General features: G+C 46.4%; 1 protein-coding gene across 8 annotated transcripts in view; it reads right to left on the bottom strand.

Annotated features, from left to right (window-relative positions):
- Positions 1 to 2,487: 2,487 nt before the first annotated feature.
- Positions 2,488 to 22,260, bottom strand: part of ALDH1A2 (aldehyde dehydrogenase 1 family member A2) — a 100,439-nt gene continuing 80,666 nt past the window's right edge. For 4 of the 8 annotated variants that reach the window (XM_006932501.5, XM_019832353.3, XM_019832354.3 and 1 more), the window contains 7 exons: positions 16,056 to 16,158; positions 14,167 to 14,351; positions 12,641 to 12,805; positions 11,797 to 11,954; positions 11,375 to 11,449; positions 4,434 to 4,602; positions 2,488 to 4,340 (listed from right to left, as the gene is read on the bottom strand). In XM_006932501.5, the coding sequence (XP_006932563.4) occupies positions 4,437 to 4,602; positions 11,375 to 11,449; positions 11,797 to 11,954; positions 12,641 to 12,805; positions 14,167 to 14,351; positions 16,056 to 16,158 (852 nt within the window). In that variant the 3' untranslated portion in view covers positions 2,488 to 4,340; positions 4,434 to 4,436. Of the gene's footprint in view, positions 4,341 to 4,433; positions 4,603 to 6,658; positions 6,721 to 10,311; positions 10,481 to 11,374; positions 11,450 to 11,796; positions 11,955 to 12,640; positions 12,806 to 14,166; positions 14,352 to 16,055; positions 16,159 to 22,260 lie in introns of those variants that run through there. The other 4 variants (XR_002158345.3, XM_011282900.3, XM_011282901.3 and 1 more) reach the window with 4 other exon arrangements.

Here is a 22,260-nt window from a genome sequence, read left to right as displayed (position 1 = left end):
CCCGCTATGCCTCCTCTCTAGGCCTTCCCCAGCTCTACCCACTTTTGGACACTTGTTCCGAGGCCATTCTCCCCCTCCTGACCTCAGCCAGCTAATCCAGCTCTAGTTTCTTCTAATCAAAGGGGGCAAGTATCGAACGGGAGTTCACATCCTCTGTTTCCAGGGGGCTCTAGTGCGGATGAGAGCGCGGAGCAGGATGGAGCAGAGCAGGGCAGGGCAGACGTAGACAGACGCTGGCTGCTTGGTTACGAACCCGCACCACGGCTCAGGAGAGGCGGGGGCTCTGCTGGCTGCTGAGCACCGTGGAACTCTGAGAGGCCTCCCGGCTCACGGCATGAAGCGTGTGCGTGGCAGTGGCTGCTTATCACCTCTCTCGACTGACGGCCACCACCAGCCTCCACTTTGTAAATGAAGAGATAAATTCAGAATCCCTTAACGTGGGGCTCCTCAAACCATCAGGCTCTCAAGCCTTTGGCTGCCTGCCCTCCTTGAACGACATGGGACGACATGGTTTCCTCCCAGTTCTCTGACTGCTGCCTCCATTTTTTTCACTCGGCTCCTCCTTGGCCCTGGTTGTTTCTATTCTTGCATTCTCAGAACCATCGCTTTCATGGTCATGGCCCAGTTCAGTTTCCCGGGCCAGGTTCCAATCTCTTATCTCCTCCACCTGCCTGCTCCTCTGGCTGGATATTCCTTCATCACCTTCAAAATTACATGTCCAAAGCCTGATGTCAAGATCTTTCCCTAAAACTTTGTTCCATGTTTCAACTTCTGCACTGATGGCACTGCCATTTCCTTGTCATCCGGGCTTGAAGATGTACTCATTTACTTTTCCTTCTTTCCTATTCATTCACTGAGTTCTCGTGACTTCCCCACTGACTTGTTTCCTCCCTTTCCATCCCCTGACCAAGCTGGGATAACGCCACACTCATCCTGTAACCAGTCTGCTTCTCTGCCATCCTCTCTGCTCCAGACCAGCATGCTCTAACCACCGCTCGCTCCGTCATTCTCCAGCCCCCATACCACCAGGGACCCCATTTTCTACTACAGTACCTGGAGCTCTGGCTGACCCTCAGGGCCCTCCACATTCTCAATGCTCCCATCTCCTCACAATCACAAGAGCATACCTCTGCCTCACCTCTGCGCCTGTGCAGATTACTGCTTTTACCAAGGACTCCTTCTCACTCCCCTGCCTACTGAAATTGCACTCCTTCCTCAAGCCCAGATCAAAGCCCACCTCTTCCGCTAGCTTCTCCCGGAGTGTCCTCTTTTCTTGGGCATCTTCTTATTTTACTGTAGTCTAGTGTACTTACTCTTTCTGTTCTTTAGTCCCTACCTTATGATTTTCTTGCCCTTTAGGGTCTAAAATGGCATGAAAAAGAATGAGATCATCAATACGAAGGCGCTGAGAGTGTTTTGGAGGAAAAGGTATAATGGAAAGCTCAGGGATTAACAGTAAAAAAACGTACAGTGGTGATGACAAGGATCGAGTGTCTCTGTATTAGTTTCATTACTGACATTTGTAATGCTGTCTTTATTTGCCTTTATATTGATACCATAAAGGGATGAGGTTTGAGGATCTTTATGCTTTGAAGAACCATCAAATTATGTCTATCTTACTCTGGATTCCCATTATCTAGAAGCTCCACAGTGCCAGCTTCCAAAGGACTTTTCAACGATGACTCTATGCCCATCTGGTTCTCATTTTCTTCCTGGTGACTGAAAGTAATGAACATGAAGTAGATTCATAGGGAGCCTGCATCTTGTATTTCAGAATACACCCCAGTGCCCTGGGGACTGCGCTCCCCAGGTTCAGTTTCCTCCTCTGAGGGACGAGATCTCAGCAGTCAGGAGAGCAGCACGACTCTCTACCCAGTCTGATCCCCTTTGTGGCCAAGTCATCAGTTTTTGCTTTGTCTCACATGACTAGGGCTCAGGTGAAGATTCCAAGCGTTGGAAGGAGGGGATGTGCAGGTCTGAAGAGTGGAAAGCACTCCCCCAAAGCTCAACTCTGAGAACGCAGAGCAAACAAACTCTAGCCGGTAATACAGTCACCATTCACAGCTTCCTTCTTACAGCTGCCAAAATACTGCGTCAGGTTGTCAGCTTTTGACTTCATTGCACCACAGTAAATAAAAATAAAACCACTGCCAAATACCATCAGCAACGCGAGCTCTGTCATGTAGCCGTGACGGCGAGGACGAGGCCCCGAGGCTCCTTTGCGTTTTGAATGAAGTCATTTCCCAGGCTTCATAAATGATTATACTTGTTTGCCACACAAAACTGTATGTATACACCAATTCTGAATTGTGTCAGAAAACAAGGGTCTTGTTCACTTTACTGCATTCTGTAAAAATACTCGCCCAGCCTTCTGGTCAGTAACCAGAGAAAACAGCCCGGCTGAAAGCCCCAGCCACTGAGAGAAGGACCCAAGTGTACTCAGTATGACACAAAGATTTATAAACACAGCCAAATAACCCCAAGGAGTACACAATATAAATGCTTTATTGCTAGCACAGAGGTTTCTTTTTAAGTAAATTAAAAGAAATAAATCTTCATTTTCACATTCTATACTGCAGTTGAAAGGTAACTAGCTGGTTAATGGATATGTTCACTTGGACACAAGCTATAAGGAGAGCATGACAGTCACATGGAAGGGCTCAGAGATGTGGCGTCTCTCAAGGCATCGGGCCACTGAATGCACTGCCGTTCGTAAATAACAGCGAGGAGGGATTTCTTTTAAACATCATGAATAGACAAGACTTATAAATAGAAACCCGGGATGGTTAGAAAGCAGAAACCCATTAAATACAGAAGGCTATATATGTGTTGGCCATATTCCACGTACTCTAGGCTATGTTTGGTACTTTTAAATAAATGATCTCCATCTACGTTACAGACCGGACTGACTTCGGCAGCCAGGAAAGCGGAAGGAGGAAAGGAAGGTGATGCTGTCCATCAACCGGTGGATGCGGTGGATGCGGTGGATGCGTTGGAAAGCAGGAGAGGAGGGTGTGACTGGAGGGGAGAGAGGGGCACCGCTTGGTGCCTCCCCCTCAGGAGGCTCCTGGGGAGGCTGGGAGGGAAAATGCCGCGTGGACGTGGACGAGCCGCTGGACGAGTCGGCGGAGGTCTGGTGGAGCGTGGCAATCGTGGCACGCTGCAAGTCTGCGAGTGACACGGAATCTGCAGGCTTGCTCAGGTTCTCCAGGGTTACTGCCAGTGGATTTAGGGCACGATAGGCCAAAGTGACAGCCAGAGCACTGGGAGTAGCAGTGCTGGGGCAATGGGGGGCGGGGGACAGAGGCTGAAGAGTCCAACTGCAGAGATAATTCACTTAGTAAGAATTGTCAGCCAGTACTGAAAATGAAATTATTTCTGCAAGGCCCCCAGCATTACCTTTTACCAAATTCTTGAGCCCAGCCATTCGTTTCTGGGTTGTTAAGATAAGCTTTGGAAAAAGATCTTATCAATCTATGAAAAACAACCCCCCCTGCCCCCACCTTATTCCAGAATCACCCAGAAGGAAGTAAACACACGCGCACCCACACGCCCCAAAGCCAAGCAGCCAGATCAGAAGTTGTGAAGTACATAGGATGATCTCCAGATCTCCATCTTCCTGCTCTTTTGCTCGTGTTATTTATGGATGTAAGAAAGCCAGACTGGGTCAGGAACGTCCCCAGTTCTTGCTTCTTGGTACATCTGCAGTGTACCAGCTCCTGGCATTTTCAGTCTGGTCTGGCTCTAACTAAAACCATTTCATGTTTTGCTTTGAAGAAGTGGATAACATGAAATGGTAATTTGGCTGCAAAACCTTGGAAAATTGTTCCCGGCCCAAACATCTGCCCCAAATGAGCTCAGCTGAGATCTCCTTGGAGGGGTGGGAGGGATGGGTGAGCAGAGAGAGGCTGGAAAGGGGAAAATGAAGACAATGGAAGGACAACCTTCCCTCAGGAGGAAAGTTCTTTGTGACAAAAGGCGCCAGCCCATCCCTCTGGAGAGATCGAAGTCCCTGACAGCTACTCCTCTGCTCTCCGTCCCCTTTCCCCAGTATTTGGTATTATTCAGGTGAACCCTTACAGAGTGCCAGGAAATGGTGCCCACATGGTCTGCTTTCATTACCCACTGACTGGTCTGGCCTACGTGTCATTGTTTCACTTTAAATAAGGACCAAGTACGGACTTTGGATTCCTGAGAGCCGGGCCCCCCAGGGAGAGCAGAGAGGGAGAGTCCTGCGGGATGGCCTCCACCTTCCCCCTTGGCCTTCTTAGGAGTTCTTCTGAGGGATCTTTACTGTCACCGTCTTCACCTCCGAGTACTCTCGCAAGCCAAACTCCCCCCTAAAAGGCAGAAATAGGCAGTATCAGACACCAGAGGGCTGGGCGGCCCGGCCTGAGGGACGCCAAGAGTCCCGAGAAGAGGAGGGTTATCACCTGCTAACAGCAGGCCCTGGGTTTCCATGTAGAAATGTCTGATGAGTGGACAGCCCAGCTCTCCTCTGAGGAGCCACAGAGAGCTGTCATATCCCGAGCAGTAACCGTTTCTTGACGGCAAAGACTGATTGTCTCCACAACATTGCACAGAAGGGTGCAGCACTGCCACCTACTCAGAGAAACAGGCATGTGGATTAGCCTGGGCCAGCGGTCACACAGGCCCTGAACTGTGCCCCTGGGTGGGCACCGTGGACAGCAGTGGACCAGGCCCAGGTCTCTGCCGCCGCGTCTCTACCGCAGGCAGCAATGGCTCCTGGGGACGATGGTGTGCCTTCCTCCTCTAAAACCTGCTCCTGCCACTGGACACCCCCTCATGTGTGTTTTCCAGTTGCTCCCCTAGAGATCTAGTCTACTTTAGCTGAAAGAAAAGCATGAGATTTCCGGGCTGGGATCCCCTCTGTCTGATGTTCTAAATTCCTTTTCACTGGACCTTAGACTTAACAAATGGAAAGGAAGACCTAAAGGCTCACCAGGGAAGAGCACAGATCACCTGCAACGCTTAAAAACAATCCTGATACAAGCTGCCCACATGCCCACAGAGTAAGGGCAAAGAGGCAGGAAATCGAAATAACTGACAGAAAAGGAAGTGGTAGTCAGCTGGTTCCCCAAGACTCCGGGGAAACGTTTACTGACTGGGAGCTGGGTCACCTGCCTCGGTGGGGACAGGAGATACAGCCCTTCCCAGCCCTCCAGTCACTCAGCTTGGGTCTCCAACCACTGTCTTCAGGATGCTGGGGTGTGGCCACGTCTCCTGGCCACAATGTTCCTTTTCTTCACCTGTCTGTATTCCCTTCTCATTTCACTTCATTGTCACTGCCCTTTCCCCCCCTTTTTTTTTAAATCTCATTGTAAAATGAAGCACATTCTATTTTTTTTCCATAAAAAAAGTTCAACTTTTTTTCTTCTATTCTTTTTAAAGTCACTTCTCTGGGGTGCTTCTCCTGGCTCTCTCATAAGAACTCCTCTCTCCTCCGTGTTCACAGCCTCTACCACAGCCCCGTCGCCTGCAACGGGGCTGCCTGAGCATCTGTCCCCTCCCATGGAGCTGTATCTTACTGATCCTGCTTTCTGCTCCCCCCCCCACCCCCCCCACCCCCCACTGCCAAGCCTAGAGTACAGCCTACAGCTCAGGCTCAAATACAGCACTTGTGGAAGGAAGGAAGGGAGGAAGGGAGGAAGGCTTCTCCCCATCCCCTCTACCCGGGTGGATATATCGCCTCTGCCAGGAAAAAATAAAAGAACACTTAGAGATGCATTTGAATAAGAAAATATTAATAAAGGCTGTCTTTAAGAAACAGTCATGTGTACAAGATACATTACAGTAACTGGGCTTAACAACCAAGAAACGATTCATTCTGCTTCCTTCCAGGAATTCCCATGCCCTCACAAGGCTCCAATCGCTTTGCCAGCAGCAACTCCCAGCACCGAGGTCACCTGAGTTGTTACGGCCACCGCCTCCCCACCAGGACATCAGAGGCAGCCAAGGAGAGACCAGGACATGTGCGCTATTCTCTTGTCTGCATTGACCATCTTGCTTACAGGAATGAGAATAAATTTGGGACTGTCCCGTGCCATTCAGTGTAAGATTCCCTCATTAGCTCTTTTCAGGCCCTGAGTCTTTATTACCAGCTCAGCTCTGGCTCTTTCTGGACTTTTTCCTGCCCTTGGGCAATTCCGAAAGTGTCTCTTCATCACAGACATCATCTGCCTCCTGTTTGAAGTGAGGTTACTCCCTTCTTGTTTTCTGACTTGTGCACGCACATGGGGCAGACCCTGAACCACTGTCCTCCCCCTCAGACCTCTAAGTAGGTTGTGACAAATGTAAGAAAGTCTAGAGTCAGAAGCGTGCTGGTGTGGTCGCCTTCGAGTGTGGCTGTTGGGTCCCATAATCTTTGGGTGCGTGATGCCATGGAAAACCGTCCCGGACTGGAGGAGCTCTTCCCCTGGGTCCTGGGGCAGCCGTCTGCCACCATGGTCCACACACAGCCCACTCTGAGAATGAGGAGTGGGCTCGAATCTGCCAGAACACCTGGAGCTGGGGAATGCCAGCTCAGCTCTGCCATTAAGTGGCTGTATGACTCCAGGCGAGCCACCACTCCCACCCTTCTGGTGCCCTGTCACCTCACGGGCAGCAGTTCCCGAACCCCAGCAAACATAAGGATCACCTTTGGAGCTTGCTTCGTTGTAGATTCCTGACCATCCCACCAAAGCTTCTGTCTCAGTAGGTCTGGGGAGGAACCCAAGAGATTATGCTGCAGGTTATTATTTGAGCCACCCTTTGAGAAACACTGATGTAAAGTCTCTGAGAGCCCCCAAGCTTCTCAGAGCTATTTGACCACCTCATTCCAGGGTTTTTCTCTCAAATTTGCTTAATCCAGTTAAATTCTGTGGCACACAGGGTTCCACGGGGAAGGAAGCTTCAACCACACAACAGGGCAAAGGCAGACACATTGTCATTGATCTCTCTGTGTGGTCGCCTTCATGGCTCCACAGTGTGTTGGGGCTCAGGCACGCTGAGATGCCTGTATCCCTACTTCTGAGCCAGACTAGGCTACATTCCCTAACGTGAACCAAACTTGGCCTACTTACAGGTAAGGTAAGATGTTACATTTTGGGGTCTCTCAGCCAGACATTTTAGAAAATCACTCCTAAAGCAAAAAGGGATTTCTGTTTAGGATGTATCTTTCCCTGCTCTTTTCCCTCCTACAGCAGCATCGTTCAGAGCAGGGTCTCCAGATCGCCTGCATCAGAATCATTCCAGAAGCCTGTTAACACTGCAGCCCCTCAGGCCTCGCCCAGACTTACTAGAGAGGGGGTTCCCATATAGGCATGCCCAGCAAGCCCCTTCTCTGACTGCAGGTGACTTTTGGTGCACATGCATGCTGTGATGCAAACTTGGGAAGCCCCGATTTAGAATACCCTAATAATGCATCTCATCTTCAAAGCTGTGTCCTTAGTTTTTAAAATGTTGAGGCTCACAGCTTTCCTCCCACCCCCTTAGTTTGTGACATGTATTTTATAGCTTGTCTCAGGGAAGCTTAAATGAGGAGTAAGGGAGAGGACAGGAAGAATGAAAGCGGGGGGAGGGGTAGCTGCAGGCCAGAATTGAGGTGAGCTCGGCCCTCTCTCCGGCCCTGGGAATCAGTGGCCAGCCTATCAGGTAACCTGTAGAGGGCAGTCCTCCACAGCTCTCTGTGTGGGCGGTGGTGGGTGATGTGGGGGACACCTCAGGGGTTCCCACAGCTCTCCTTGGAGTTTGTCTCTAGAAGGTGCTACTTCTCTTCTCTGTGTCTCTTACAAGTGGGCAAGGAGGGGCCAGGAACCAGAGCCACATGAAGTTTGCAAGGCCATGAGATAAACACTACTGTCCAGAAGAAGGTGAGTGGAGTTTTAAGTGAGAAGGAAGGATGGGGGACCACGAGAGGCCGGGTTCGTTGGCTTGAAACTTTTGTGACCACTCTACGTCATTTAAAGAAGGAAAAAAAAAAACCCCATGTTTTGGGAGCAAGTAGGGACAAAGAATCATATAATTTAGACAAGATGAAGGGAGTCTCATCAAAGGGCACTGTTTCCTAATTATTTTTTAACTGCACTGGAAAGGCCAAATCATTATAGCACCAGGAAGACAAGTTGAGAAAGGCTGCTTTTCAGTCTCCTGGGCCACTGTCCTCTGTGTGGTTCTGACACAGCCAAACCATTCTCTGGACCATCTTTCCAGGGGAGGGGAAGGTTTCTAATGGGGACAGACTAGACCTGGACAATGTCACAAGCCTTCATCCTGCCCATGCTGAGGGCCAGGGCTAGCCTGGGACAGGCTCCATCAACCAGTGATTATTTATTATACTTTATGCTCATGATTCACTCTCTCAGTGATCTGTAGCAAAACAGCGTGAGCAGCATTCCCAGAGCCAGTGACTGCCCCAACATTTCGGAGGTGTGGAAAGCACAAACACAGAAGCAGTACATGAAAGGACAGGCTGAATACATCTTGAGAAGTGGAAGCAGAACGTTAAGGCCATAAGCAAGTTAAGAAGAGATACCCGGAGCACATGAAGACTTTATGAAAGCTGAAAAAATACTAATAACTGAGCAAACAATTCTGGTTCTGGCTATAAAGCAAGTGGGAAGTACTGAAGGCCAGAAGCAAGGTTCAGGCAGGAGCCACCTCTCCCTGGCATTTCCAGAGATAGAGCGTAAGCTGATGATACTAGCTGGAACTCAGGAAAAGTTCTGCCACACTTCTGAGCTAAGACATGTATTAAGAAAAAGAAGGATCGCCTCCATAGCACTCATCTACTTGACCAACAGTGATGACAACAGCTAACATTTCAGAAGGTCTGGATGTCTGGGATACTCAGTCCTACCATTTAATCCTCACAGAAACCTTTTGGGGTAGGTGCGGTGATTACTCCCATTTTATAGATGAGGAAACAGAGGTTTAGTGAGATTAAGTGATTTGTCCAAGGTTGCACAGGCATTAAGTGGTAGAGCCAGCATCCATCTCTGAAGCAATGTGGTACCAGAAACTCTACTCTTCGTCTCAAAGCTATGCCTGACTTACAGTGGAATGGCCAAGGGCTAGAAATGACCAGCTAAAGTATGTGAAGCATGTAAATCCTCTGCACTGGTCTTACAGGTTCACTGTACTTGGTCGAAAAAACCACACTTCTTTCTCCCCCAATGCCTCTACTCACTCTTTCCCCACTGTACCTTGCTTTGCCCCTTAACCCTGAAAACATACTTCCCTCTCTCTGTCTAGTCAAATGTTCCTCTCCTTTATAGGTCAATTCAAGTCTTCATATTTGATCGTATCTAAAGGTTTTCCAGACTTCTACAGTTCACAAGGATCTCCCCCCATCCCTAAACTCCACTATAACTTTACAGTCTTTTCTGGAATTCTTTGGATTCTTTCAATGTTGTAGATTAAATTTATCCAGCAAAATTTCTAGTGCCTTAATGAGCCACATCTTCCCCCACAGGTCAAGCACAACGCTTTGCACATGGTATATGGCTCAATACTTTTAGTAGACTGATTATGGACTAAGCATTTACTCACAAAAGGATGCATTTAAGAGTGGCAGAGGGGAACGGACATGGAAGATGTCTCCTCTTGTGAATCACAGGATTTTAAAAACATGGAACCAGCTGCTTTCAAAAGGAGGGAAAAATTTTTTTTGGATGGGGGGAGGGGGTGCATCAGCTTAGAACAACCCTGGCTATCATTTACCCTTGGAATGCTGCTCAAAAAATCCATTTATAAGGGCACCTGGGTGGTTTAGTCGGTTGAGTGTCCGACTTCAGATCAGGTCACCATCTCAGAGCTCGTGAGTTCGAGCTCCACATCAGGCTCACTGCTGTCAACACAGAGCCTGCTTTGGGGATCCTCTGTCCCCTTCCCACTCTGTCCCTCCCCTGCTCACTCTCTCAAAAATAAATAAATCTTAAGAAAATCCATTTATATATGAAGGCTGCAAATAAAATCCCCTTGAGTGTAGGTTTTCTTTGTTACAGTCCCATTTTTCAGGTCCTTTGCTTTTCAGGAGGACTCTTCCCCACTCTGATCTGATCCCTGAAGACTGTCTGTACCTGGCCTGGCTGCTTCCTTGGCTGGATATCATGGGAGCCACTTGAAACCTACGTTCAAACCTCACATCTGCCACTTACTGGCTGGGTGACCTGGACAAGCTGCTTAACTACTGTAAGCCTCAGTTCCCCGTCCAAACCATGTGGATGTGAGGGGTTAAGTGTATCACTTCCATTTCATCATCGTGAAAGTCGAATGAGACAATGTTAGGAAAGAAGCTAACATAAAACCAAATACAGAGCAGGCATTTAATTAATGATATCTACCACGACATACTTGCTGTTTAGGATGTATCTTTCTCTGCTCTTTTCCCTCCTACAGCAGCATCGTTCAGAGCAGGGTCTCCAGATCGCCTGCATACTTGTAACCGGTCTTCCTCCTCTAGTCTTTGCCAGAACATCCTCTATATGCCAGAAATTTTGGCCTGAAGTCCTTTGATATCTCCTCAGCTCCCATAGAACACTTAAGCCCTCTGTGACTGGGTTCCAGCCACCCTTCCCACTTGTGTCTTCAGCAAGCCCCTTCTTGTCATCTTATGTCCAAACCTGTGGTCCCAGACTCAGAGAATCTACAGAGGCCAAGCAGGTGACATGAGCCAGTGGACTGGGTATGTGTAAAATGACTGACCACCAATATTCAGCCCCCAGAAGCCACAGGAGTGGTGGGGAAAGAAACAGATTCCAGAGCTCACAGCTGTAGTGATTTTGCTATGGGGGAATGAAAATAAGCAAGAAATCTAGATTTTATGGAGAGCCTCTTCATTTTTGAATGCCAGTTAAAGATTTTAAAACGTTGTGAGGCAAAACAAAACATTTCTGCAGGCCAGATTTGCCCTTGGGCTGCCAGTTGGTGACCTTTGTTTCAAACACACCAAACTCTGGGACGCTCTGAATTTGCTGTGTCTTCATGCCTGTGTTCCTGCTACTCCCTCTGCATGGGAGGACTGCCCCCCACCCTCCAAAACTGAAATGTTATTTGTTCTGTGAAAAAATTAATGGATTCTTTCCTCAGTACTTGCAAGATGTGTGACACGCTTCTATTAATAAAATAGCCCTTATTATATGAAATAGATGGTGCATTAATTTTTCTCCATTCCCACTTAAGGTAAGGGAGCTGTGTTCTAGTCATCTTTGTAGCATGTAGTACAATGCTTAGCCTATAGAAGTATGTGCTCAACAAAATGTTTGTTTAATGAATGGATGAGGGTAAGAGAAATCAACAATTGTGTGACTACTCCTCTATGCTGGAATCTGCAATCCCTATTTCTCTGCAGGCACCAGCAACTTTGGACACTTACATTTCTCTCCCATTTCCAGACATCTTGAATCCCCCAAAGGGGCTCTGGGCATTTAAGGCATTGTAACAATTGATCCTAAGGGAAGAAAACATAGTACCGTTAGTGCTGAATTCCACTTGCACAGAAATGGTACCACTGGCATAGTATTTCCTTTAAAAGTTTTATTTTTTTTAATTCCTTTTTTTTTTTTTTTTTTTTTTTTTACATACGGAAGATGTTTAATCTAAAATTTGCTTTAATTTCCCGATCTGGCCAGGAATGGGTGTATATCCATTCTCGGGGGGGGGGAGTTTCCTTGCCTTTGGTATTCCCATCCCCCCAGAGAATGTGCTTACTTCACTCAGGTTCTGGAGATTATAAGGTCCCCACACAGCCACTGGCATGCGTTACGGCTAGAACAATGACGCTGACTCTGATCTTACCAAACAGTCCCCGCCTGCATTGCAGAAGACACCGTGAGGGCCTTGTTGATGTCATTAGTGAAGACAGCTGCCACAAGTCCAAAGTCTGAGTTATTGGCTCTTTCGATCACTTCATCCATTGTCTTAAACCTCAGAATCTCCTGAACGGGGCCAAAGATCTGCAACAAAATCATTTGACCCGACACAGGGCTGCTTTGCCAGCACCTTTACAACTGCTTTCCACATTGCAAAACAAGTTTGCTCTGCTTTCATTATTTAAACTTCATTTCAGCTTAGCAGCACAGAACTGTAAAATAACCTTTGGCAGAATAGGATTGTACATGTGTCTAACCTTAGAGTTTGTTCAGGACCCTGACTCCTCCACCCTCCCTGGCATCACTCGATTCTACTATTAAAGCTGCCTTCTCCATGATTCTCCAGACACTGCTCCAGATCTCAGAACTGCTGGTCTGGACTGTTGGCTGATGTGCTCCTGGTTCCTCTCTCACACGAACGTGAGGATGCTTGGGTGCCTTCTCCTTCCTGGGGAACAGCTTAGTAACCTACATCTGAAGGAACAGACCTGTTGCAAGTGTATTACTAAGGCCAATGATTGGCTTTATGGTGACTGTCCTCTGGACTAATAATAACTGCAATCATTTAGCAGGTCACCTGGCCTCCATCTAGCTTGCTTGCCTTTAGATTTAACATTTTCTTGAAAGTGAGATTTTTCATAGTGATGTTTATAGCTGTTACTGAATATATATAAAATATAAAGAGCTAAAGCTAGAATATCATGTACTAGAAGTGCTCTGGAAACCATTCCAGAAAGATGTGGCTTTTGTTAGAACCCCACATTGGATACCTCCTCCTTGGCAATCCGCATATCATCGGTGACATTGGAAAACACCGTGGGCTCTATGAAGAATCCCTTTCGGCCCAGTCCTTTGCCTCCACATTCCAGCTTGGCACCCTCTGCCACACCACTCTGGATGAGTTCCAGGATCTTGTTGTACTGTTTCTTGTCAATCTACAAAAGAAATTTCCTAATGACTCCGTGTAAAGTAAGTGGGTTCTCAAGAATCTCTCATCTGCGATTTTGTTTCAAAGCTCCATGATATCTAGTCCTATCACATGGAACTGCTGTCACTTACCCATTCTTCACCAACAAAACATGTGGTTTTTTTATGGTTCCACCCAGCATGTTGGGAGCTTCAGCAAATTACTGCACTGATGACAGTGTGAGAGTGCCAAATCAGAACTATCAGACATAGGCCATGTTTTCAGATGATAGAGAACTTGGCTAATTGATTAGTCACTGTTTACAAATGGGGGAAAACTGACCTCTACATCCAAATGAACAGTTCAGCAAGTTGTACTGATACTAAAAAGATGAAAACAATAGGTGAGCTATATGGCGCCACACATCAAATCCTATTGGGAAATATTTTTAATTGGACCTCCTATTACACCCGAAGAGGAAAAGATCAAGTCCAAAGAATGAGGACTAACTTTCTATTCCATAAAATAAAGTCAACCTTGCTCCCCAAAAGTCATAAGTATCACTCAATTACTATGGTTAAAAACCTAAATTCACTTGGGTTTAACTGCTCATCAGTCATCTTTCAAACGGTCCCCCAACCTAGGTGATGTTGTTACTTATCAGGAAGACCCACACGCTAGAGATCTAGATGCAATCTGGTCCAAATAGCCTTTACAAATTCTCGGGCTCTATCTACAGTTTAAAACCAGAATTCTATATGGAAATATGCCTTCATGATTGTGGAGAACCTGCAGGGCCAAATAGTGTGGACTGCAGGGACTTTTGTGGCCCTCCCCACCCCATCCCACCACATGAAGCATTCAGGGTAAGAGAGAAACATAGAGCAGAGTGGAAAGGAGATAGCCCTCATTTCCTACACATTTACAAGCCACATGGGACCTCCCCAAAGTAGGTCAGGTTGGTGGAGAGATTCCTCAGCCACTGAAGAAGGATATGTGGCTTCTGGGAAAAAGAGATGTCCACTCTCCCTGACAAAGGCATTTGTAGAGGGGTCTTGAAGGCCAGTGATTACCACTGGGTCTCAGTTCTCAAGGTCAACATCCATCTTGTCATGCACAGGTCTTTTTTAGAGCTGAGACACTCCAATTTACCCCCAAAGTTCAAAGTATCCTTAAGGCAACCCTAATCCCTTAGTGTTTCAGGGATAAAATTTAGAAAGGAAGAGAGAAGTATGAGAAATAAGAATGTCTCACCAGCTACATTTCTAGCCATGAAGACAAGGTGGAAGAGTAAGGAGGAAGCAGAAAAAAGAAGTTGTTTCTGGGGTCCCACTAGAGTGTCCAGTGTTCGCCAAGGATTAAGAAAGCGGATGTTTATTATTTCTCTACCTGGGGTCCCTGCTCAGTGGTGGGATCAAAGGGACTCCCCACTATGCGCCTCTTGGCCCGCTCCACACTTCTTCTCACAAACTCCTCATAGATGGACTCCTCCACAAAGATGCGAGACCCCGCGGTGCAGCACTGGCCTTGGTTGAAGAACACCCCCTGGTGAGCCTGCTCCACAGCATAGTCCACTGCAAGAGGAAAACAGCCACGTCCTCAGCACTAGTTCTCCTGCGGAGGGGTGTGTCTACAGAGTCACCTCCCATCCCTCTCCCCAGAGCCCTAGGTATAAATGCCACGCTCACCGCAGAGCGTATGGTGAGTAGGCAGCACCGGGCAGAGCACTGGATTGAGAACGCAGCTTAGGTGGAAGTTCTAACTAGACCCTGATGTTACTTGCTATGTGAACGTGGACAACTTCACTTCTTTGAGCCTCTTTCTTCTTCTGTAAAAAGAAGGACTGGACCATGTCATCTAGAACAGGGGTCTCAAACTCCAGGATGCCAAGGGGCTAGGCAGATAATGTAACGGTAGGAATCTGCCAGCTACTGAAACGATCTGATGGAGGCTCAGAAGGAAAGACACTACATTTGGCTGTTGCTCTGCGTGAATGTAAGCCACTGGCTGCCAGATGGTCAATTTTAAGAAAAAACAGAAGTCAGTATTTTTAATGTGCAGTTTTTCTTTTTTCAAGTGCTGTGTGACATTTAGACAGGTAAACATATGTATGCCTGCATCCTGTCTATGGACTGCAACGTGCAACCTTACCCTACAGAACCTTGTAGCTGTATGCTCAATTTGTATTTTGTTGAATTAATAAGCTACAACAGAAACTGATCTTCTTGAAAGTCACCAAGTTTCCTCTATATTTACATGGGATGGTGTAATGGCATAAAACTTTTTCATGTCGTAGCGTATCCTTCAAGATAGGACTAGTAAGTATGGTGTGTTAGTTGCTAAATGACTGACTCCCATCAGTCAACCAGTGGTGTGAGTGGACGGCCTACTCCCCAAGAGAAATTTAGGTGTGAGAGTTGTGATCCCTCGGACAGCCAGCATGAAGCCGATGCTGAACTCTCTGCGGACTCCAAGCTGGGGCTGAGAGTCAGACAAACTGCTTTCTGATCTCTCCAGTGATGAAAGGGAAAGCAGCTGCGCCTGGCAGGATGGGAAGAAGAAAAAGAAAGAATGAAAGAGACTTTGGAATGGCATTCCCTGGAAAGCTTTTCTAAACAGAAAGGCCACACCTAGGCAGGATGGACTGCATGGCATCATGCCTGGAGACATGGGATTTCCTAGGTTTGCTGCTCCATGCTGCCACGGAGTCCTACCTCCAAGGTGTAATCACCTGACGGAGGTCCATTCATACGGGACTTACCAAAGTAGGTTGTCATTCTGGCTGAAAGTCATGGAAGCAGCAGAGGATGGGGGCACTAAACAGAGAAGGGGTTGGGGGTCTGGGGAAATGTTGGCAGGCCTAGTGAACTAGTATTTTTTTAATGATCTGCAGAGCCACCAGGCACAGTCGAGAAGTTTCAGATTTCTTGCATCTCGGCAGAGAGAGGGTATTTCAGCCATTCGGAGGCTTAGGCCACTCCCCTTTGCACTGCACAGCCCTGAGCAAGCCTTCATCTCTTCTACCCTGCTCTACAGCATCACAGAGTCAAAGCAGCTCATTAGTGTCCAGAAAACAAACTCTGTTCAGCTGTCAACTGACAAGCGTTCTTTCCCAACATTAGTCTATCTGCTCCTTAGAAGGAAAGATCCACATTCTTCTACTTAAGTGCCCCTTAGTCTCCCAGATCCTCTTCTTAGTGTCCTGTCAAAGTGGAGATACAAAGAGGGCACCGGAAGGCAGTGTGCTGGCACATGTATGAGATCTGTGGGTGACTTACAATCAGCATCGGCAAAAATAATATTGGGGCTTTTCCCTCCAAGTTCCAGAGTTACTCTCTTCAAGTTACTTCTTCCAGCTGCTTCTTGGATAAGCTTTCCAACCTGAAAGGAAAGGAAATGGAGGAAGGTTTTGCACACCTTGCAGCTGAGACAGTCAGTGGCCAAGCCAATTCTGGGCAACAGTAATTGATCCTGCAAGGCAAACTAACCCAGTGGAGGCGGCAGGAATAACTCCTGTGGTCGGGTTGGGCGGACGAGATACAAATCAGCTGGGATGCAGTTTAATGTCTGTGCTGAAGTGAGTTGGAAGACTGCTTTAGTTTCATGATGGAAGGAGCATGGAAAGAGGGTTTAATCTGGAATCTTAATCACTGGTCTCCAAAAAAGCCAACTGGCTCCACATGAAAGACATGATACATGATGAATGTAAAACAAAATCTTCATGTATTTAAAAAAAATGCCACATATGACTTTAATTACAGGGCTCAAAGAAAATATAGATGTTACACCTTTGCCTCTGCCTAGGTCTAGAGTAGAAGAATTCCCGATGGCTGAAGAACTGTCTATACTGTGCAATACCTATTTACCTAGAAGCCAACCAAACAATAGGCTGAGTTAGAGATAGCATTTACCATGGTGTAAACTCACACTTCCAATGAAACTGAAAGTGTCAAGATGGAAACAGAAGAACACACTGCCTCAGTGATAGAAATGCTGTCCACTCTTTCAGAGTCTGCCTCAGCTGAACAGTGTTTCCTTGCCCAAGGGAATACCCTCCCGTGGGTGGCCTATCCACCGATGGCAGCAGGGGTGTAGAGGCCCTTGCTCTCAGCTCACCACAGGACAGCTCTGCAGGACCATGGATGCTCCGCCATGCTGCATGTGGTTGGCGGACGTTGTCAGGCCTGCACTGCAGTTCAGCTTCCCCTGTGCCCACTCCCCTTCAGCAGCGATCCCTAATACATAACCTGCCTGGCAAACTCCATCTCAGCAGCTGCTTCCGGAGAACCTGACTCGTAACAGGGTGCTACTCTACTATCAGGGTAGAGGTCACATTATGGGAAATACCAAGTCCCCAAATTGCCCATATGGGCAGTTTGCTCTTGTTGGGATCAAAAATGCTACTGAATTCTACTGAAAATAAAATATTTTAAAAGCCTGGAGAAAAGAAATGCTAAATTTGAGTCCCTCCAGCCTCTTGTTGAGATCTTCAAGTAGGACTAACAATTCCTCAGGCAGGGTAGTCATGGTTAAGAGAAAATGTTCTGGAACCTGGAAGTTTTCTACTGATTTTATTGCTTACCAACTGTTTGACCTTGGAAAATTTATTTTACTTCTTGGAGCCTCGGTTTCCTCCTCTGTACCTGGGGCTAAACATAGTATCTACCTCAGAATTCAGTTGTCCTGAGGATTAAGTGAAGATATTTCGTCCTTAAAACCCTCCTCGTACACAGTGTGCCCACTCATGGTAGCTACGTGAAGGCGGGAGAAGCCAGGCCACTCTCTTTCCATGTTCAGTGCAGAGCAATGGAGGTGATCGTAAGAGGAGCTACTGCTAAGACTTTCCAAAGCAGGGCTCCCCCCTCCCTGCCCCCACTTCCCCCAAACTGCTTACGCTTATCAGTTGCTTCAGGAAAATACTGGGGAAACTCTCGGACTTCCTTCAGTTGCCAGTATTACTCACTCACTGGATTAAATGCTTTTATGTTTTTATTATTACTCTACCTTATGGCAAAAAATTTAGAAAATGTACTTTCACTCCGAGGAAACCTAACCATGGGGGAAAAATAGTGATTTCTCTGGAAGAGCTAGAATTGGTGTTTCTTAGTTTACAGGACAATGCTAGTTTCCAAGAGGTTAAGAAATACTGACATCCGGCCCTAAGATTAATGGGCAGGCATCAGCCCACCAGCCAGATGGTGCCTCTCCTGCCGTGCCAGTTTGTCTGTCTTCTACCTCAAGGCAAACTCCCTAGAAGACAGGCTAATAAAGGCCCTGTTCTCAGGAAAACATGCTTCCTCTTCTTCAGGAAGACAATGTATGTACACAATGGAAAGGAGAATCTGGCCCTCTGTTCTGGCAAGAGGACAGCGGTCAGGTGAAAACCGTGACTGACGCCTGAGATCCCTAGCTTGAGAGGGGAAGCCTTCAGAGGAGGACAGCTGGGACAAGAGCACCATGGGGACCCCCCGATGGCTGTCCTCTGTGACTGATGATTCTCCTGAGGAATTCGAGGGTTCTTGGCTCTCTCTGCCCTGAGGAATCCATGTTGATGATGACTCATCTTTAAGTCCAGGAAGATAAACAGACGAGTGCTTTCTCAAAGAAGGCAATCACTGGAATTCCCGAACTTATTATTAATTATATTAGAAAATGAACGTTTACTGAGCTGATCTATGTCAGACATTTACATGTAATTAGCTCATTTAAGTCGCTCAAAAACCCTACATAGTAGATACTATCTCATTTTAAAGATGACCAAACTTACGAGCTGGAAGTCAATGGATGGTACCATGTTACCCAGCAGGTGGGCTGGCAGAGCCTGTCAGACCCCAGGTAGACTGATGCCAGGGCACGAGCGTGAATCACTCCCTCTATGCGCCTCCCTCTCAACTTTCCGCCTTCCTTTCTGTATTTCCTGAGCACCTAATGTGTGCCACTCACCACCAAAACTTTGTTCCTGAACTCCTAATTGTATCCAGGTGAGTAGGAATATCACCTTTTATAGATACAAATGATGATCACAAACCATCAGTTGCAAAACTGACATTTTTGCCTTCAGAATGACATTAAAAAACAAGCAAAATCAAGGGGAAATCATGGGTTTCACACACAGTAAGATGCTGAATAAATGTTTGGGGTTGGTAAAGAGAGTGCGGGCCCAGCTGGCATTGCATTTCTGTTAGCCCTACTCCTGACATTAATCAAAAAGTTCTAGGGGCTGGTATTTTTTGCCACTAGGAATGTTGTCCAGTGATTATTTTCATGGCTATGGTAACTATACAAAAACCTTGCTCAGTCTATGGTCATCAGAGAATACCTAAGAATAATTTTTCCTGTGTCAGTGCTTTGCCAGCCTTTCCTTAGAAACCAAATTTGTGCTAAACATTGTGAGGCAAATCTCAGATGAATAATGCCTTTCCTCTTCATCTTTGGAAGAAGGTCAAGTTGCAGCTCAGAGTCAAGAAACAACTGAATGTGTTAGGCCACGGGAGAACCATTCCCATCTGGAGGGGCCTCAGGACAAGACACTGAGGAAATGCAGTTTTCACCGATCCCCTTCATTCAACACACATATTCCTGGTTCTCCAACTTCGTGCCGGGTGCAATGCTGTACCAGGAAGGACCTCACAGCTAAGAGGACTCCCACACAAACCTAGCAGGTGCTCACTAAGTGCAGCTTTACAGTCCACTGGGACAAAAATCTGGGTCAGATTTAATATTAGATAAGAGTGGACAGAATAATGGCTCTGAGGTACTTTGTTATAAGCCAGAGTCAGAGCTCTCCCTCCGGTCTTTATCCACAGATTAGGGCTTTGGAGAACACGTTATTACTCATGAATTCTCTCCGCGAGTGGACACAGGTTAAATGACCGCAAATGGGAGGCACTCCTCATTATCATTACCAAGAAGGGGAAAGAAGTGACGGAAAGGAAAACAGATACAAGTCCAAAGCAAGAGATTTTTTTTTTAGCAAGATTTTCTTAATAAGGAAAAGTAATATTTAAAAATCAAGTGTTCAAGTGAGAATTGACTCCATGTCTGCTTATAAAATTTGACAGGTCCCGTGCAAACCGGCCAAAAATACGACCTGTACAAAGCCCGTACAAGGGTTCCCAAAATTAGAATCTACACAGTTAGACAATGTCAGAAAGAACAAAATACAGACACCACACAAGGGCCTGGGAGAGGCAGTGAGTAGTACTCCTTGGGAGTATGTGTGACCCTGGTCACGGTGAACCCCTGTATGCAGGATCAGAAGGCAGAAGTGCACGGAGAGGTAAATGGGGCCACAAGACACACAGGTCTTGTGAGTGGTTAAAAGTCAACTCAGTAGGGATAGATTTATAAAACCAAGTCCTATTCTGATCAAATAGGCAACATCTCCCACCCCATCACTGACAGGCTGGCTAACTGCAACCATATTCAGGTTTATGGATTACCCACAGGTGTCAAGAGACCCAGGTACTACACACTGGCATGGTGCCCAACTTCTCCTTCAATTTGGGAGTGACACTTTGGCTCCTGAAACCTCAGTTTCTTCATGTGCAGAATGAAGGCACAAGCCAAGTAGTTCCTCTATTCTTAGTACTCGAGTTGGCTGGAAGGGTTTTAAAAGACACATAGGGCTCCCGGAGCCCCTGCCTGTATTTAGAATCTGTCCACCGTTCTTCTGCATTTTTCTTGCTTATGGAGCAGAAGTAGCTTTTCATCAAAGCATGCAGCTGCACAGAATGATAGAAAAACCTGATTTCTTTTTTTTAAGTTTCCTGGACAGAGGTCATTATGAAAGAGTAAGTGATAGTGTTCCAGCCACGTGGTTTCTTAACTTTGCATTCCCTGTAGTCAGCTGTATCTGTGTACCCCAAACAGGCAAGAGCGGGAAGGGGGGGCTCCCCCACACATATTGGAACTGGGCTCATTCTCAGCAGGAATGTTGGCACAGATCGACTCTGACTCCCATCCATGTTTGGAAAGGCTTCAGGATTGATATGAGGAGTATCCCTGGAAGAGCCACAATGTACCAGAACACGTTCACGGCAATGTGGCAGGGTAGGGAAATGCAATTTGGTGCTTTGCGAGGGAAAGGATTCCTCATACAGGACAAAAAAGAACACAAAAGGCCTTTCCCTGCCCTCTTTATTTAATGCTGCTGCTCCCTGAACAGTGTTCCTGAAGCTGAGTAAACTTTTTACTAATTAGTGAATTACATCTATTAATAAGGGTGGATTCTTTCTCAGAGACATGCCTCCTTAAAAAAAAAAACAAAACAAAAATCTCTAGTACAGAGTTCAGTAAGCTGGTTGGAGGATGCCTGCTTTTTGGAATATATCTTCATTTCTTAAATCTCTAACAGATCGACTCTATGGCTTTTTCCCTCCTCCCCTTATTTTTCACTGTTGTGTTTACTGGCTAACTATGATGGAGACAGGAATGACAAAAATATATGTCATTGGATATTTCTTGCCTTTCTGAAATACCTAGAAAGAACAGGCCAAATCAGTCTGTTCAGATTTCTACCTGAAAGTAAAAAGACTAAAACAGTTAAGCAGTTCCTTTAATTTCAGTGACAACAGCAATTTCAAAACTGTCAAATTCCAATTATGAAAACCAACATGGCCACTAACAACCAGTCCTATCGCACCTGTCCCTCCAGTCACATGAAACCATATGCCCTTGCTGGAACATGCCTCTGTGTGTTTGTCCAGACGGTTTCATCTGCTTAAAATGTCTTTCCTCCCCTTGCTTACTTGATAAAATCATTTTTCCTGACTTATTTCTGCCACTTCCTCTGTGAAGCTAGCTTTCCAGACCCACCCTCCCCACAGGTCTGGTCTCTGATCCAACAAAACTCTCACACTGTTCTTAATAGTTGTCTTCCAGCCTGAATTCGTGAACAGAGAGACTTTACCTTCCTACCTACCTACCGGACATACATATGGAAGATTTTCCTCATTTGTTGGGTCACTGCACCAGAATATGACACCTGTTCTAGGAGGTCTCTTGGAATCAGAGACCATGTTAGAGAAACAAGTGAGAGAATACAAGATGCTTGTGTCCAAGGTAGTCGTACTTTGCCATAACTAGCAGAATAATCTTGGGCTTCCCTTTCACTTATCTTTGGCTTAAATTTCCTCATTTTTAATGAAGGGAATGACTTCATCTAACATTGGCTGTACCGCTCCTAGAGCACTTAAACACTTTTTCTATATCTGGGCTCTACCTCAAGAGATTCTGATTATTTTACTCTGGATTATTTGTAAAAGTTCCCAAGAACGTTCTAATTTGCTGCTAGGGTTAAGAACCTTTAAGGGCACTGCTCCCATACTTGTCTCTAACCTTGCATCATTGGTTCTATTTTGCAATTGTTCAACATTACTGTTTATTGAACACATACTCTGTACTGCTTGTTCTCACAAACATTACTTTACTTAATCTTCATCCATTTCTGTGAGGCAAAATTACCCCCCCCCCCATTTTATA

Source organism: Felis catus, chromosome B3, assembly GCF_018350175.1.
Source record: "Felis catus isolate Fca126 chromosome B3, F.catus_Fca126_mat1.0, whole genome shotgun sequence".
Taxonomy (NCBI): Eukaryota; Metazoa; Chordata; class Mammalia; order Carnivora; family Felidae; genus Felis; species Felis catus.
Note: the sequence above shows the minus strand (reverse complement) of the source record. Positions and strands in the feature narration are given on the sequence as shown.